The sequence below is a fragment of the Vanellus vanellus genome, assembly GCF_965231255.1.
Source record: "Vanellus vanellus genome assembly, chromosome: 20".
NCBI lineage: Eukaryota > Metazoa > Chordata > Aves > Charadriiformes > Charadriidae > Vanellus > Vanellus vanellus.
In genome coordinates, this window is record NC_138925.1 from 5253389 (window position 1) to 5268265 (window position 14877).

Genomic DNA, 14877 nt, shown 5'->3' on the forward strand with positions numbered 1-14877 from the left:
TCTATACAGCGATTTGCAGCACTATTTCAGCACACAAATCAATCTCAGCCTTTTGATAGCATTGATCAGTGTATATTTCAAGAACAATCCTCATGTGACATGAGATTTTTAAAAAGTGCCAATGCATTACAGAAGATATTTTAAATTTGCTGCTATATGCCATATACCCCCACAGAGATAAAAATATATAACGTGCTACCATTACTAACCTGGCTTTGTTCCCAGCATCCATGAGGTCTGCAATGTCTGTGTAAGAGGTGACTGCTAACTTGGACAGATCTTCCACATACGGTCCAAGCAGAGGATGTTCTCGCACCCGCAAATTCCCTTTGTTCTTCGGGTTCAACAAGTCTCTGACTCTCTCACAATAAATCTCCATGTAACTCACCTAAAACAGGAATTTGCATGGACAATTTAGTGTTCCTTAAGGCTTCCTCTGCAAGTAGCTCTGCAGCATTTCAGTAACTCCCCCAGTTCACCACAGGAAAGCCGCAGGTGGGTGTCTCAGTTCATGAAACAGCTTGAGACAATGGCAGGAGTGAAGAAGAGCCACTAGTCTCACGCATCAGATCTCCAACATAATTTGCAGGCCTGGAATCCATGCACAGATCCCTCAACCCTTTTAAAAAACATTGGTGTTTAATTAAAAGTTATACACTTGAGTTCACAATCATCTTAACAGCTTTAATATGACACAGCAGCAAAACTACCTTTCTAAAGAGGCAAACAAGACATGGTAAAAGTCTGCTTACAAGGAGTCTGCTTATAAGGAATCTCTCTTATGCACCTCCAAAGCAAACTTAAGAAGGGAAAAAAAATAATTTCTTTGTATACAGAGAAGCAACTTTTGATTCTAAGCTGTACCCACACCCTGCTATATTCCCGAGTCACCAGTACAATTATTCAAACTACAGTAATCTTAAATCTGCACCCTCTGAAATAAATGACAAAGCTAAGAGTATTTTTAAACGCATTCTTTAATTTTTATGTTTCTCATGGTATTACGCTTATCCCAGTCCAACAGGTACTTAGCAGCTGCAGCAGGCAAGATATTAAATACTGAAAGAGATAGTAAGTTATTCACTTTCATTCTGTGGAAAGATTACATATATAAGCAGCAGTTTCAGAAATTTAGAGATGGAAGATCTCGTCTTATATAAATGAAATTCAGAAAAATGAATATTTATATCCAAACCAGATAGCAATACGCTATTTATACATTTCCATCACTATTTCTGTCTAGCCATCTCCCTTCTTTGATTATTTGTCAGATGTTCATTCTTTTGGATTTTCATTATAATGAGAGACTATTTCTCTCTCTCCCTCACATGCACAAATCTATGCTTGGAGACATAATCAGAACCATAAACAAGTACCAAATAGAAAAAACATCATGAAAATGTGGGAATCTTCTCATTCTCAAATCCTAAACATGATACTCCTGTGGCATTCAAGCATTAAGTCCTCAAATGTTAATAAAATACAATTAAATGAAGCGTTGAAATGGACAGATTCAAAGTCACAGAATGAGTCATCTTCCAGTTCTGTAATTTAGAAGCAGTAATGACTGGAGTCCACATTTATTAACAATAATCACATCTGATTTCTACTGCCTTTTTGGTCTTCCTTTCTTTCGAAGTCTGCAACATACTTACATGTCAATTCATTAAAACTGACTGGGGAAAGGGGGATGGGGAAACAGTAAAAGAAAGAAAATACTGTTTCCACAAAGTGGCTGCTTTTATTTTTATTTTGGAGCAGGGCAAGGAGACAAGACAGAAAAAGAAATGCTGTAGTATCATAGCATGTGAAAAGCAATTTCTAAACATAAACCAACTTAATTAAGGATAATAATTCAGAAAAATTAAGTACTGACAAATTTCTTATGTATGCATGGCCTGAACAAATTTTTATGTAAACCAACTTTATTAACAGATGTCAGGTAAGACTGCCTAAATTATTCTAGACAAGTCCTGCAGAGAAACAGGGTATAAATTATGACTATAGTAATTGACAAGAAAGAGGTAGTCTTCCATCCAGCTGTCCAAAAAAAAAAAAAAAAAAAATCTGTAAATGCATCTTTAGGTTTTTCAGCTCATAATTTCTTTCAGAATTGCTACACAGGTTAAGATATACTAATTTGGGGGGGGGGGGGGGGGGGGGGGGGGGGGAAGGAAGTCCCAGAAAGGTTTTATTTACATTTGCCTCAAACATGAAATAGAAAAGACAAAAAGCTTAAAAAAAAAAACTAAAATAAAAAAAAAATCAGCATCTTATTGCAACAACAATAACACAGCACCTAAGCTCAGCTTGACGACCAGCACACAAATATTCTTTGATCCCTCACCAAACTCACCTCTACAGAATATGACATTTCTTCATTGCTGTTGTCATTGATTTTCTCAAACAGTTCTTCACATAGCTGGAAAGAGATTAAACCCAAGTCAGAAACCAGTCTTTACTGAGTAGTAACAAGTAACTACTATGACATGCCATTAAATTGGCTTTACAGTGAGAGCAGGGGAAGAAAAAGAACCTACTACATCAACTGCATACAGCCTCACTGCGAAGATACTTAATCTCAATTCTACGTCACTACCATTCAACCTTATTTTATATGGTATCTCAGCAATTGTTCTAGGTTTAACCAATTTTATTATTCTGTCCTATAAAAGTAGAAAAAGCCTTTAATAACTGCAACTGGAAGTAATGATTTCAGAAAGGAACAATTAAAATCCTTACTCCTCTTCTAGTCTGATAAAAACAATAGTTTCTTTATTCGGTGTGCTGAAGTTCCAGGATTCAGATTTCAACCAATAGGCAGAAATTGTTTCAAAGTTTAACAGTATCTTCATATGAAGGATACTTAAACTATCAGCAGTCTACTGCTTCAGGAGTGCTTGTCTACAAATAACTGAAATGAGAGACCTAAAATTAAGATAATAAAGGAAGAAGAAATGAACAGTGAGCAAGCCATGGATATGTATTTGGAGATTAAAAAGCATGGGTAGAGAGAGGAATAAGAGTAGAAAGAGGTTTCTGGAACAGATATCTACAAGCCTCTGTATGGAAAATAAACAGATTATGAAGAATACAGGCAAATTTGAAAGTACACATTCTGAAGCATTCAGTCAACATGTGATTAAAGTATCATAAAGTTTCACATTAGGGACTGGCAGACAGAGAATTTTGCCTACTTGTTAGAATTTAATGTCAACAACCTATATTACTTGGAACGTGATTGTGCTGTACCTTCTCGGTACATGACAAAAGTGAGAAGAGATTCAACAAGGTCTCCCAGAACAGATAATTCATTCTGTACCTTTATGAGAAGGCCTCCCAGTGAAATTGGAGGGAAATTATTTTGTTTTAGAACTGTAGTAGATAACAGGTGCATTATTAAATCTACAGGAGCATTAAGTTGTAGTTTTTTAGAACAGTGTTTAATCTGTACATATTTGAGGTTTCAGAAAAACAAATAGGAATATCAAGATTACAGCAAAAAATGTTAACACGAAAGTGTTGTCATGGATTTTCAGCTCATTTCATCTGTTACACTGTCACTTTTTATTACCATATTAAAACCAAAATTATTAGCTGTAACAATTCTGTCCTTCATCACATCAGCTCTTTCAACCTTATTTTAAGCTAATCACCAGGACACTTGCAACATATTTCAGCACATATGCCCATGCTATTAACAGAGAACAACGCTCTGTGTCATCTATTTCACACCTGTGGCACAGGGCCAACATCTACTGCAAACCTGAAGCAGCATGAGGACTCATGCTGTTCAGCATATTTATTTATTAAAACTGAAACCCTACCTCAGATTTCTATTTTGGGAACGGACTATCTTCCAAGAAACCTGGTCCGCTGTCAGCGCCTACTCACTGAGGAAGGCCTGGACTCAGAACAAGCGCCACACAACCAAGAGCTATAGAATGCTAAACTCATGATGACGGCATGAATTGTTGCCAGCCAAAATTTCTTGTAGGGGTATGTCAACTTCTTCAAATTTCATGGCAAACATCAAAAATAAATTTCAGGGGGGAAATAGCACTGGGCTGTGCTCAGATGCCCCAAATATTTTTTTCCCCGATATTTTGATACACTTCATTTCTTACCAAGATGTATTATTCAGTTTTTAGCTTTGGGAAACCTGTTTCCACAAAAAAGTTTCTGGCATGTTCGTCAGTAATACCACCTTTTGAATTCATGCTGAATACAAAGTGCTTAAGTGCTGTCCTAGCTAAAGTCAGAGAAGGAGACAAGGAACCCAGTGAATAGGACATCTTGATTTACTAGTTTCTTGGGGAAGAGCAGAAATTGGATGTGGGAAAAAATATAGAGTGTATAGTACAACCTAACAAAAACAGCAACAAAGGGAAAATTACTTATAATGCTCTTTTTCCCAAGTAGATTTCCTTCACTTCAGAAGTAAGCTGTGATTCTCTGTTAACTGTTTTTGCAATATAAAAAGAACATATCAGCAAGCGTTTGTCTGAACACGCTATAAAAACCAAATCCCCTTTCTGGGTTCATCTCTACCTGGGGGATGATGCCTGCTTGGCTCTCCTCCTGCTTGCCCATCATTGTGTAGGATTTCCCAGCTCCAGTTTGTCCATAGGCAAAAATGCATACATTGTAGCCCTCAAAGGCATGCAGCAACATCTCCTTCCCAATATCATTGTACACACGGCTCTGAGATGCAAAGCAGGGATCTTCAGGCTGAAAAGACACGAAAACGGCACAGTCTTGTCCTATCATTCAAGTAACATTTCAAATGCAGCAGGGTTGGGTTTTTTCTCCTTCTATCTTGTGGGTCTATCCCCTAGGAAGAGGCAAACATAGCACAGTTTTACACACAGCTTTTCCCCAAGGCAGGACCAGCTGGAGAAGAACGATGACAACAACCCCCCTTGCAGGACCACTGCATTGCTGCTGAGGAAACACTTCGCACAAAGAAACCAACCAATTCTGGTTTGTGACCATTGCTACACTACTGGAAAAGTTTCGTGCAAGACCACTGAGAAACCAGATTCAGGGTGTTTGGGAAAAGGGAAGCAAGGTGAAAAAATCAAAGGTAGAGCTCAGAGAGTCAATACAAATGAGTAAAGGACTGGCAGCTACAAAAATCCCACAATGGCTGGTCTTGACAAGGGCTCTGAAGGGTTGCAGGGGGAAAAGAGTTGCTTAGGTTTATTTTGCTGGGGTTTAAGATTAAGTGTGCAAACAAATCCCCTAACTATGTTAATAAATATTAGCAAGCAGCTGAACCAGTCAAGGTTTAACATTATTTGCTCCTGAAATCAGGACAAATTTAGCTGTGCTAACATTCTAATTTTGGGATCAAGGTTTTAGCAGACCATTTTTCCTTGATGCTACTTATCTGCCAGTTTTCAGGAATGGTGTTCATAAGGTTCCTCTGACTGATCCTGTAACCTACTCGCATGGCTGCTCTGGAAGACTCAGTAAAAGAAATGCACAAATCAACGTTTTCCATCACGTAAACAATCTTGTTGGCCACAGATTTGCTCAGAAATATTGTCTTATTTGCACCATCCAAGTTACTAAAATTAATCTTAAGAGAAATGCATTATCCCTTTTTTCTATATCTTTTGAGAAAATAAGGCAGGGGAGGGGTAGATGGCAGAACAACAGAGTCCTGCTGCAGAACAATTACTGGAAGTCAGCAAGACCTTAGCAGCAATTCACAGGAGGGTGGGGCAGAGGAGCCAGATGAGAGTTTATTGCTTTTGCAGCTATCAGACACATGGATCACTACCGTCTTTTCCAGATATGCCAAAGGAATCCAGACCCATCTCTCCTTGAACTGTAAGACTTGAGCAACTTGCACTTGTCTAAGACCAAAACTGAATTAACTGTGGTTCACGCACATCCTTAAAATATACAGAACAGAACATTGTTGGAGAATATTTTAAGTAATCTTTCAAATACCCACAACTTGTTATCAAACTCCAGGAGCTTAGCTTTCTGCTCTCCCTCAAACAAGAAAAGACAACATACAACAACAAGCTTTTAACGTGAATGAGGGCGAGAGAGACAGCGCAGAAACATCTGACAGGGACGGCATGATCCGAAGAAGAGAATGCAGTTAAATCAAGCCAGTAAACAACAACAAAAAAAGGTTTTCTTGTAAAAGAACTTACCGATGTGTGGGACCAATAAGAGTAGTCAAAGCTGAAGGACTTTGGTGCTTCCTTAGGATTCTTTGGGTTGATAATACCTACAGGAAATAAAATTCAAACTCTTAGCTAACTTGACATTTAGGAGCACAATTAATGAGCTTGCTGACACTCAATCTGTGAATTTGAGTATTCACAGAGTTGCCACACTGCACAGAAGGAATAAAATTGAAGTAACAGACTCACCGCTTCCTAACATGGTATTTCTGCAGGCCTTCTTTCAAATAATTCAAGGAAAAAAATTCCTAGAAGGAACGCTGCTGCTGAAGAAAAATCTTCAGTTAGACAGAAAGGCAGAAGCAGGTCATCCTGGTCCCTTGGCTTTTAGAGTGGGACAGGCTTTTGGGAGTTGAGGGATATTAGGAAGAAGGAAGACCCAAAACACAAACAGTTCAAGAATCCCTGGTGATTTCACAGCAGCACAACTCAAGCCTATTTTGAAATGCGTGTTACACAGTACAAGAGCTCACTGCAGAAGGATTTTCTTTAAGTAGCTCAATATTTTCAGAGTATTGAGTAGGACATGAAAAAGTTGGACCTACAGACATTTCAGGGATTATCTGCATAGTTTATTTCGATGTTCTTTTACATGCACAAAGCCTACTAACAGATTTTTTAAAAGGACTGATATTAATTGAACCAACCAAATTACTGGTAAGTGTTCTTACTCTATATAGCCACTGAATCCCAGAGTGACCCCCAACCAACCTGTGTACTTTCCCTCTTTGGAACTTCCATGTAATATATGGCCTTGTGAAGTTCACACACACACAAACCATCAGAATGAAAAAATGCTCGGGTACAGTTCCTATGTTACAGCCTTTGTAAGTCCTATTCAAAAAGCTGACCTCTAATTGCCTTTTCAGCTCTAGCAATCCTTAATTTCCTTTCCAAGGTATTCACATATAAGAATCTAAGAATCTTCAGGTGAGTTAAGTCATTGAGCACTTTATAAATACCAGAAAAAGAAACATACTGTGGAAAAAAACAAACAAACAAACAAAACCACACCACATGTTTTCGCTTCATATCAGTACATCTGTAAATTTTATGCTCTTTTCCTTTTCTCAGGTCCTCTAATTCTTTCACTATTTGACCCATGCATGCACATTCTCCACAATTAATGAAAACTCTTCCAGGTACCTTCTAGGTTGTTGGGTTTGGGATTTTGTGGTGTGGGGTTTTTCTGTTGTGTTTTTTTTTTTTGTTGTTGTTTTTGTTTGCTTGTTTGTTTTGTTGTTTTTCCTTTCTCAGCAACAGCTTCCTATAACCTTTGACGGGGGGGTGGGGAGTAATACACAATGCATTCAGCTGTCATTTTAATGGCATACAGAACTTCTGGATTTTCTGTATTCCAAGGAGGGTAATTTATAAGCACAGCTCTTGCTGAAGAAGTGAGTAGCTACTGCTTTCTTCTTTACAGTGCTGGAAATACTTAAATCTATTATTTCCAGCAGCTGTTTCTAACACCATCTGTATAAGTAAGGACTCTGAAAATGCAGACTCTTGAGGGTATCAAAACTGATAAACCACCTTAGATTTACACATACCCATCTGCACCTAAAGCAGCAATTTGCCTTCAGCAGTGATCCACTAATTATGATACGTGCAAACAAAATCTACAAAGAAGCTACACAAAGGTGGTGACAGTTTTCCTGGGGATTATTTACATCCTGGTACCAGTCATCCTAATCAAAGGATGCTTATTTCTCATGTATTCATGCCAGTTAGGCTATGCTTTGGGAGACGGTGGCTTCTCCCTTTCCTTCTGTGACTAATAAAAATAACACCCGCATCTCTTACCATTTCAACCGTGAACTAAACATCATGTTGCACTGAAATCTCTGAAAATGTGGTTAGAGAATCCCCACTAAAATTAAATCACTCCTCTACCAGATGCTGTGTCCCTGAGCAGGGTTGTTGTCCAAAATTACAATGTGGAGAAAAGATCACTGTCTGGATTGCAAATAGCAACAGTTGCTACTCTTATTTCTTGTGGCCAACTCCATTTCACTTGGATGCACCTCGTGCTGACATTCTTGCCTTATACAAGCTGAGAGACATGCAAAGCCAACAAATAATATGCCTTGCACCAGTACAGTATCAAATGGCAAAAATGCTTGTGGCTTTGGATAGCAACATGGGCATCAACACATAACAAACTGGTAACCTAAGCAATCATATGTGGCTTTAGTTTCCCTTCGCTAGCTTTGACCAAACAGCAGTACTCTACAGCACGCGCTATTAAACCAGCTCTAAAGTTAAAGTGAACAAATAACAAACCCCAGAACACAAGTCCCCTGCCTCAAATTTAAACCAGTTCTCTCCTGTCAGTGTAATATAGACTGCTACAATTCAACAACTTCTCATTTCTTATTTAACTATCTAACATGAAAGCTCTGAAAGGTAAGGAAGAAGGAATGCCTTGTACGTGGAAGTTCCTGCCCAAAAAAGGGGTACAAATGAAAACCAATCTCCACATTAGTTCAATGTAACAACCTTTGAGGGTGAACAATATTATTTTCTTCAATTGTTTTGGGCTATAAATTCAGGGGAAAGTAATCTAACCATTAAAAGCAGCAATAAACAGAACCCATTCCTGTGTACTAGAACCTATTCCTATGCACTGTATAACAGCAGGTACCTGAAAAGAAAAATGATGTATTGCCAGCACCTCTCCTGACAATCTACATTCTGTTGCTTAATCTCAACAGCAAGTTATTTTAACCAAAACTTTTGATACTACTCTTGTGAGAGGAGTCATGGCTAGGGAAAGAGAGGAGGAACTACCTTTATCGGTATGTTGCATTTGCAACATTGTCCTGGAAATGGGAAACTCCTATCCCAGGAAACTGTGAAGGGTATCAAGACAAGCAGAAACCTACCTACATCTGTGCTGACCAAGAAACACATTTTTAACCACGATCTAAAAAACATGCATCGATTACCCAAATGTCGCATCGGTGCAGTTTTACTTTAAGGTGCAAATGCAAACACAAAAGAGAACTTCGATCTCAGTTATTTACCTCATGGCATGACTGACTTGTCTCCTCTTAGAATCAACAGTGAAATGGCAAGTATTCATCTTTTTTTTTTTTTTTTCCATTTTTATGTTGTTGTTTATAAACAAAAGGGACATTTCTCTTGGCCAAGGCAAAGCTGCACTTGGTCTCTCCAAGGAAACAAGGGTTAAATTGCCTTCTAAGACTCTACTGCATCAGAAATAGAAAGCAAAACAAGCAGCACAAATTTCAGTATTATTCAAAGCCAGGTTTGATGTGAAAATATACACTTCCCATTAACTGTTTTTAAAAAAACTAAAAATCTCTAGGAAAAGTCCACCACTTCCAAAAAGAAAGCAAAGAAGCCAAACTTTTAATGAGAAAACCAGCTAGTTTTTCCACTCAGCTCGCTGTGCAGAAAGGCATGTTGACCACCCATGAAAGACAAGATTCTCTAGCTACACAACAGGCTTAATGTGCGCAAAGGCACTACAAGCTTGCCATTACAACTTCATCCTACTTGCTTCAAGCTTAAATTTCATCCACCACATTTGTGAAGAGCGAAGTTCAGGCTCCGTGACTTATGCAAGTGGTTCCACTCTGCCTCTTTTTTATTGTTTTTAAAGCCAGTTTTTATAGTTATTTTCTTAGACAGGCTTTCCTCAGCTCCTTCGCACTAAGTTCCATGTCCAGCTCACTATTCTGAAAACTATTATCTAGGATGCATGTTTTTGTAAAGCATATCTTGAGAAGCATATCAGGAAAGGGAGATTAACGTGCAAGGAGGCAGCTCTGTCAGAGGTTGGGAATGCAGCTGCCTGGCCAAAACGCTCCACTGCAACACAAACGGGTCAGAGAAAAACCTGGCTGCCAGGAACTCTGCATGCTGACCTTCACAACTGCGATCCAGTCAAAGCCTTTTCACTCAACTTCTAGTCCAAGCCTGAAATCTATTTATCCCCATTCCTGCTTCTTACACAGACTCTACATCCTCATTTTCAGAATTGCTGGTTTAGCAGAATTCTCAGTCCATCTACAAATGAATCCAGCAGAGCTGACCGATTGAGAAAATGTAGGATTACGAACTCAATGGATTTCAATGGGACCGAAACCCACTTCAATTGGAACACTGAGCACCAACTGGGTAGCTACTGGCATCAGTCCTGTCTGATGTGGTCGCAGTTCGAATCAAGTGATCAGATATGCAATAATGTGAGATAAGTCACCTGCAAGAAGATGGTGAGGCAGCGAAGAAACCAGGAATTCAAACTGAAGTAACTGACCTAACTTGAAGGTGTCTATGGCACCAAGGATCTTCCTTGGAGGGACAAGCAAATCCACGAAATCTAGCTACTTTTAAAGGAAGCTAATGGTTATTTCTGAAGAAATTAAAAGACTTCTTATAGTACAGGTAAGCTTTATCCTAAAAGTTCATATGCCGAATTGCAAAATACAACCATGATCATGCAGAAATTAGACTGAGTGGGCAACACTGATTTTATGTACCATGTTATTCAGCAAGCTGTGTTTTCAGCTGAACAAGGAAACAAACAATTTAAAAAGTAAGAGGACTATTTCCAGTGTCTCCAGTACCCGCAAGAACACTAAAAGCTTTTCAGTTATTTTGTTTGTTTTTTAAACCGTGCAAGGCCAAGAGGAATTGATAGTGAATCATGAAATAGGTCGTCATTTATCACCTCTCACCACAGCAGACTCACGGCATGGTACGCAAGCTAATGGTTTAATTACAGAGCCTCAGGAAATGAGAAAGGCAATAAAGCAGACGATCACAGCAGGAACACATTAATGGCCTTTTTATCTTACAGAATAAATTTGTTTATCTGCTATTTCAAAGGTCCAATGTGGCAATTAACTTTTCTGTTTGCAAACCAACACTAACGCTTTGTGCTGCAGCTATAATTAGTTACCATCAGCATGGCACAGTAGCAACTCTGACTGTTGGAGTTAGCCTAAGCAGCCAGTTTCTGAGAAACTCAATCCCTTTTTCAGGCCCCTTGCTTCACACCAAGAGCCAACTTCTTAGGTCATATGGAATCTTTCAGCTTTCCACAAGTTAAGGTTTCTGCACCAAACAGAAACTGGAAGGGGTATTTTACAAAATCACCATCTGCCATACCATTGCTACTGAAAAGGTTACATACATAACTCAGAAATGTGGAAAGGATGAAACAAGTTGAAGATACTCTTTCCTACTGCAGCACCTAAAAACTCTTCTGGGGTCAAAGCAACACCCACGGTTTGGATTAATGTCCATCATTTCTCTTTGGAATGGAAGGCTGAGAAAAAGGCATGGGAATATTCATGTTTTAAAAACACACTCTACAAATTGTTGATTTGGTTGAGGGAGATAGATGCCCACATTATTCCTTTTTTTATTTGAATTATGAATTTTCAGAAATTTTGCATAATATGTTTCACCTTAAGACATAATATTTGTATCCGTTTTCTACCTTGGTAAGCAAACAGAATAAGTAGAAGTAATTACATGTCATAAATTGACACAAAATTCAAATAAAAGTACACTGTGTGAATAGCTATGCAGCATTACCGTTTAATTTGCAACAGTTTATTGAATACCCACTGCCATCCCAACCTAGAGACACGGCTTGCATTTCTAAAGCTTACTTCTCCTTCCAGTTACACAGTAAGCCATACAGAGCTGCCTCATGCCATCTGAGGTCCCTCTAACCAGGAGTTATCCACATATTCTCTGAAACTCAAATAATTTAAACAATTCTTTTTAGCTGCTTAGCTGTTTTACTTTGGTGGGGATTTTTGATACCTGTAACTACAAACACGAGTTGCATATACCACTGACCAAAAGGTAAGGAAACTGAGTTTTAAAACAAATTTCTTCACACCAAATAATCTAACATTTTGTATCATAAGACCCACATATTTTACTAATTAGTCCTTGTATAGAAGTATACAGTAGCAGCAGTACCGTCTAATAAAAGATAAGGAGAAAGTGGAAGCACAATCAATGACGGAATTATAATTTTAGATGTGCTGTATCAACAGTAACAAACCAATCTGCAAAATACATTTGAATTTTAACACGCCCTTACTTAAACAGGCAACTTTGCTTCTTGGCATAAGGTACTTTCACAGTCCATCCTACTCCTTTAATTAACATTTTTCGAACCATCCACCATCTGCTTTATCAGCTAGCACAAAAATAACATAGACTTTCAACCTTTCAAATCTATGAGATCAAATTCATTGCTGGTTTTTAATTTTAGCAAAAACTGTCAGCAAACTTTGAAAGACCACTTCACTATTGAAACAGTACCCGTACATTTTGTAATATGTATTATTTTGCTTTCCTGTTGTCATTTTGGACATTTTTTTTTGCCTTACAAACCAATCCTGATGTGTTGAAGCTGAAATTCAAAAAGCACACCTCAAATATGCACTTTATTTCAATGTGTTTATGTTATAACCAGAATGTGGAGCACAACAGAGCTGATGCAGAGTTACAGTCTTCTGGGCTACTTTCAACAGGAAGCAGCACACTCTGTGGTCTTACCCCTTCCTAAACATACACACACACACACTCTAACTTCAAGCCTTTATTTATGGATTTACACTTCCATTCTCCATTAAAACTAACCAAGTAAACAGACAGTGGGAAACCTACGAGAAAAAAGAAAGAGGGAAAAAAAAAAAGCAAGCAAGCTTAGCCAAGATCAGCCCCCTCATTCCATTCCCATCTACTCAGCCACATAAATATTTGTGCAGGCACAAAGAATGACCAAAATTACTTCTTAACCACTTAAATCTCATGTTAGATTAAACTGCACTGGACTGCACTGAATTTGCAGTCCAAGCCTCATCTGTTTTTATCCCAGTCAGCACTGCTACTCAGCAGGTCACAGATTTTGCAGGTTAGAAATTATCTGCAGTTCAGTGTCTGGGGATACCAGCAATTATTTCTAATAAACTCTTGAAATAGAGAGACAGAGTGCAAAGCACACAAGAGGTAAGAATTGAAATTATTCTCCTATCCCTCGCTACATTTAAAGTCAAGTCACAGGATTCAACAGCTCCACCCCTGTTAGCGATCAGAGTCACGTTACGGGGCATTCTGCCATCAGACACACCACTTATTAGTGACTGTAGGGTGCTCCAGTGAAGAACTGGCAAACTGCAGTTTGCCCTTCAGATAAACACCAGCAGACAGAATTAACTTGGGTTAAATCCTGGGATTAGCTGATACACAGTCTGTGCTGGGGGGAGGGAGACAGACTTCATAGATTCATATTTTAAAAAAGCAAAAGAAAACCTACCAATTGCCCATCAGAAATAGAACCCAATAATGGTGAAAGTCAGGTATGGAACTGGAGAAACTGGACTGCCATAATTTGTGCAATATAGCCTGCTTTCCGCCATTTACATCTTCCACTCCCATACTGCTACCACATCGGTCAATGCCAAAGGCACAAAGCCTCCTTAATTTCTACAGATGAAATAAAATTAGCTTTCATGTCACGAAAGAGGCTCCACACCCAGCCTCAATAACTCTCCCTGTGGCAGCAGTAACCTACACAGAGCACAAATTCCTACCAAATGCCAACACGTATTAAGAGGTAACAGCTAGCAAAAAAAGTCACTGTCCTGTCTTCACTTTTGTTCTCGGTAATCACTGGTAAAGGAATAGGCAGAAATTTTCAAAAAACATGCTAGTCTAGACAGAACTTTGCAAGGGGTAACATTCGGGGAAATAAATATCAAATAATTCATTTCTGTGCCTTCATTAAACTCTATTTGAATCAATACAAGCACTAGTTTTATTTTATTAGGTCTGAATAATCAATTTAACCAATATAAAAGATCTGGGGCCTTCAGAAGTGACTCCACAAGACCAAATTAACATTAAATACACAGTCTCTTGAAATTCACAAGTCTGGAAAATAAATCTGCGCCATCTGTAGACTGGAATGACAACAATGAGAACATGTTCGTTACTGAGAGCAGGGTGGAGCAGGCATTCTTCATTTGTTGGAACGTGAATAACACCCCAAAGACACGGTTAATACAGGCTTCTTTCCAAGGCATACGTTGCAATCAGATATATGGCTATACTGTTTTTATAAGACAGACTTTCGGGGTTGTTATTATAAGAGATAAATGAAGGGAAATGGACACTTCCAGCTCGTAAAGCAGTGCTTGCTTTTCAAAGCATTGTTTGCATTTTTCAAATCATTAAAAGGGAAGGAAACCAAGTAGAAGCTAAGAACAGCTCATTTGGAATTCAACCGGATTCTCTCCCCACTGTGGAATTTCAGCCCTGTACTGGGAGAAAGGTTAGATGGGGGAGGGCGTTAGGCTCAACAGCACCAGAGCAAGGCAAATGCTTGCTCACAGAAGCTGCTAGAAAGCCGCTCTCATCCTCAGCTGCTCTTACAGATCCAAGAGCTATAAATACCATCTCTACAGCTGGTGTTCTGGGAGAGCAGCATGCCAGCAGGCTTTGCACCAAGCAGGAGCCAGTCAAACCATACTGTTCTACCTATCTGAAACCCTGAACCAAAACCATCCCAAAACTTCCATTGCCAACCGATTAAGTGAAAATGTCCTATCGCAGAAGATGCGTAGTGAAAATGTCCTATCGCAGAAGATGCGTATCAGGCCTATGTGTGGAG

General features: G+C 38.8%; 1 protein-coding gene across 2 annotated transcripts in view; it reads right to left on the reverse strand.

Moving 5' to 3' along the window:
• KIF1B (kinesin family member 1B) overlaps positions 1–14877 on the reverse strand; it is a 94549-nt gene that overhangs the window by 65949 nt on the left and 13723 nt on the right. For both annotated transcript variants that reach the window (XM_082493366.1, XM_082493365.1), the window contains exons 3-6: positions 6174–6250; positions 4552–4731; positions 2357–2422; positions 210–388 (exon numbers count right to left, since the gene is read on the reverse strand). In XM_082493366.1, the coding sequence (XP_082349492.1) occupies positions 210–388; positions 2357–2422; positions 4552–4731; positions 6174–6250 (502 nt within the window). The remainder of the gene's footprint in view (positions 1–209; positions 389–2356; positions 2423–4551; positions 4732–6173; positions 6251–14877) is intronic.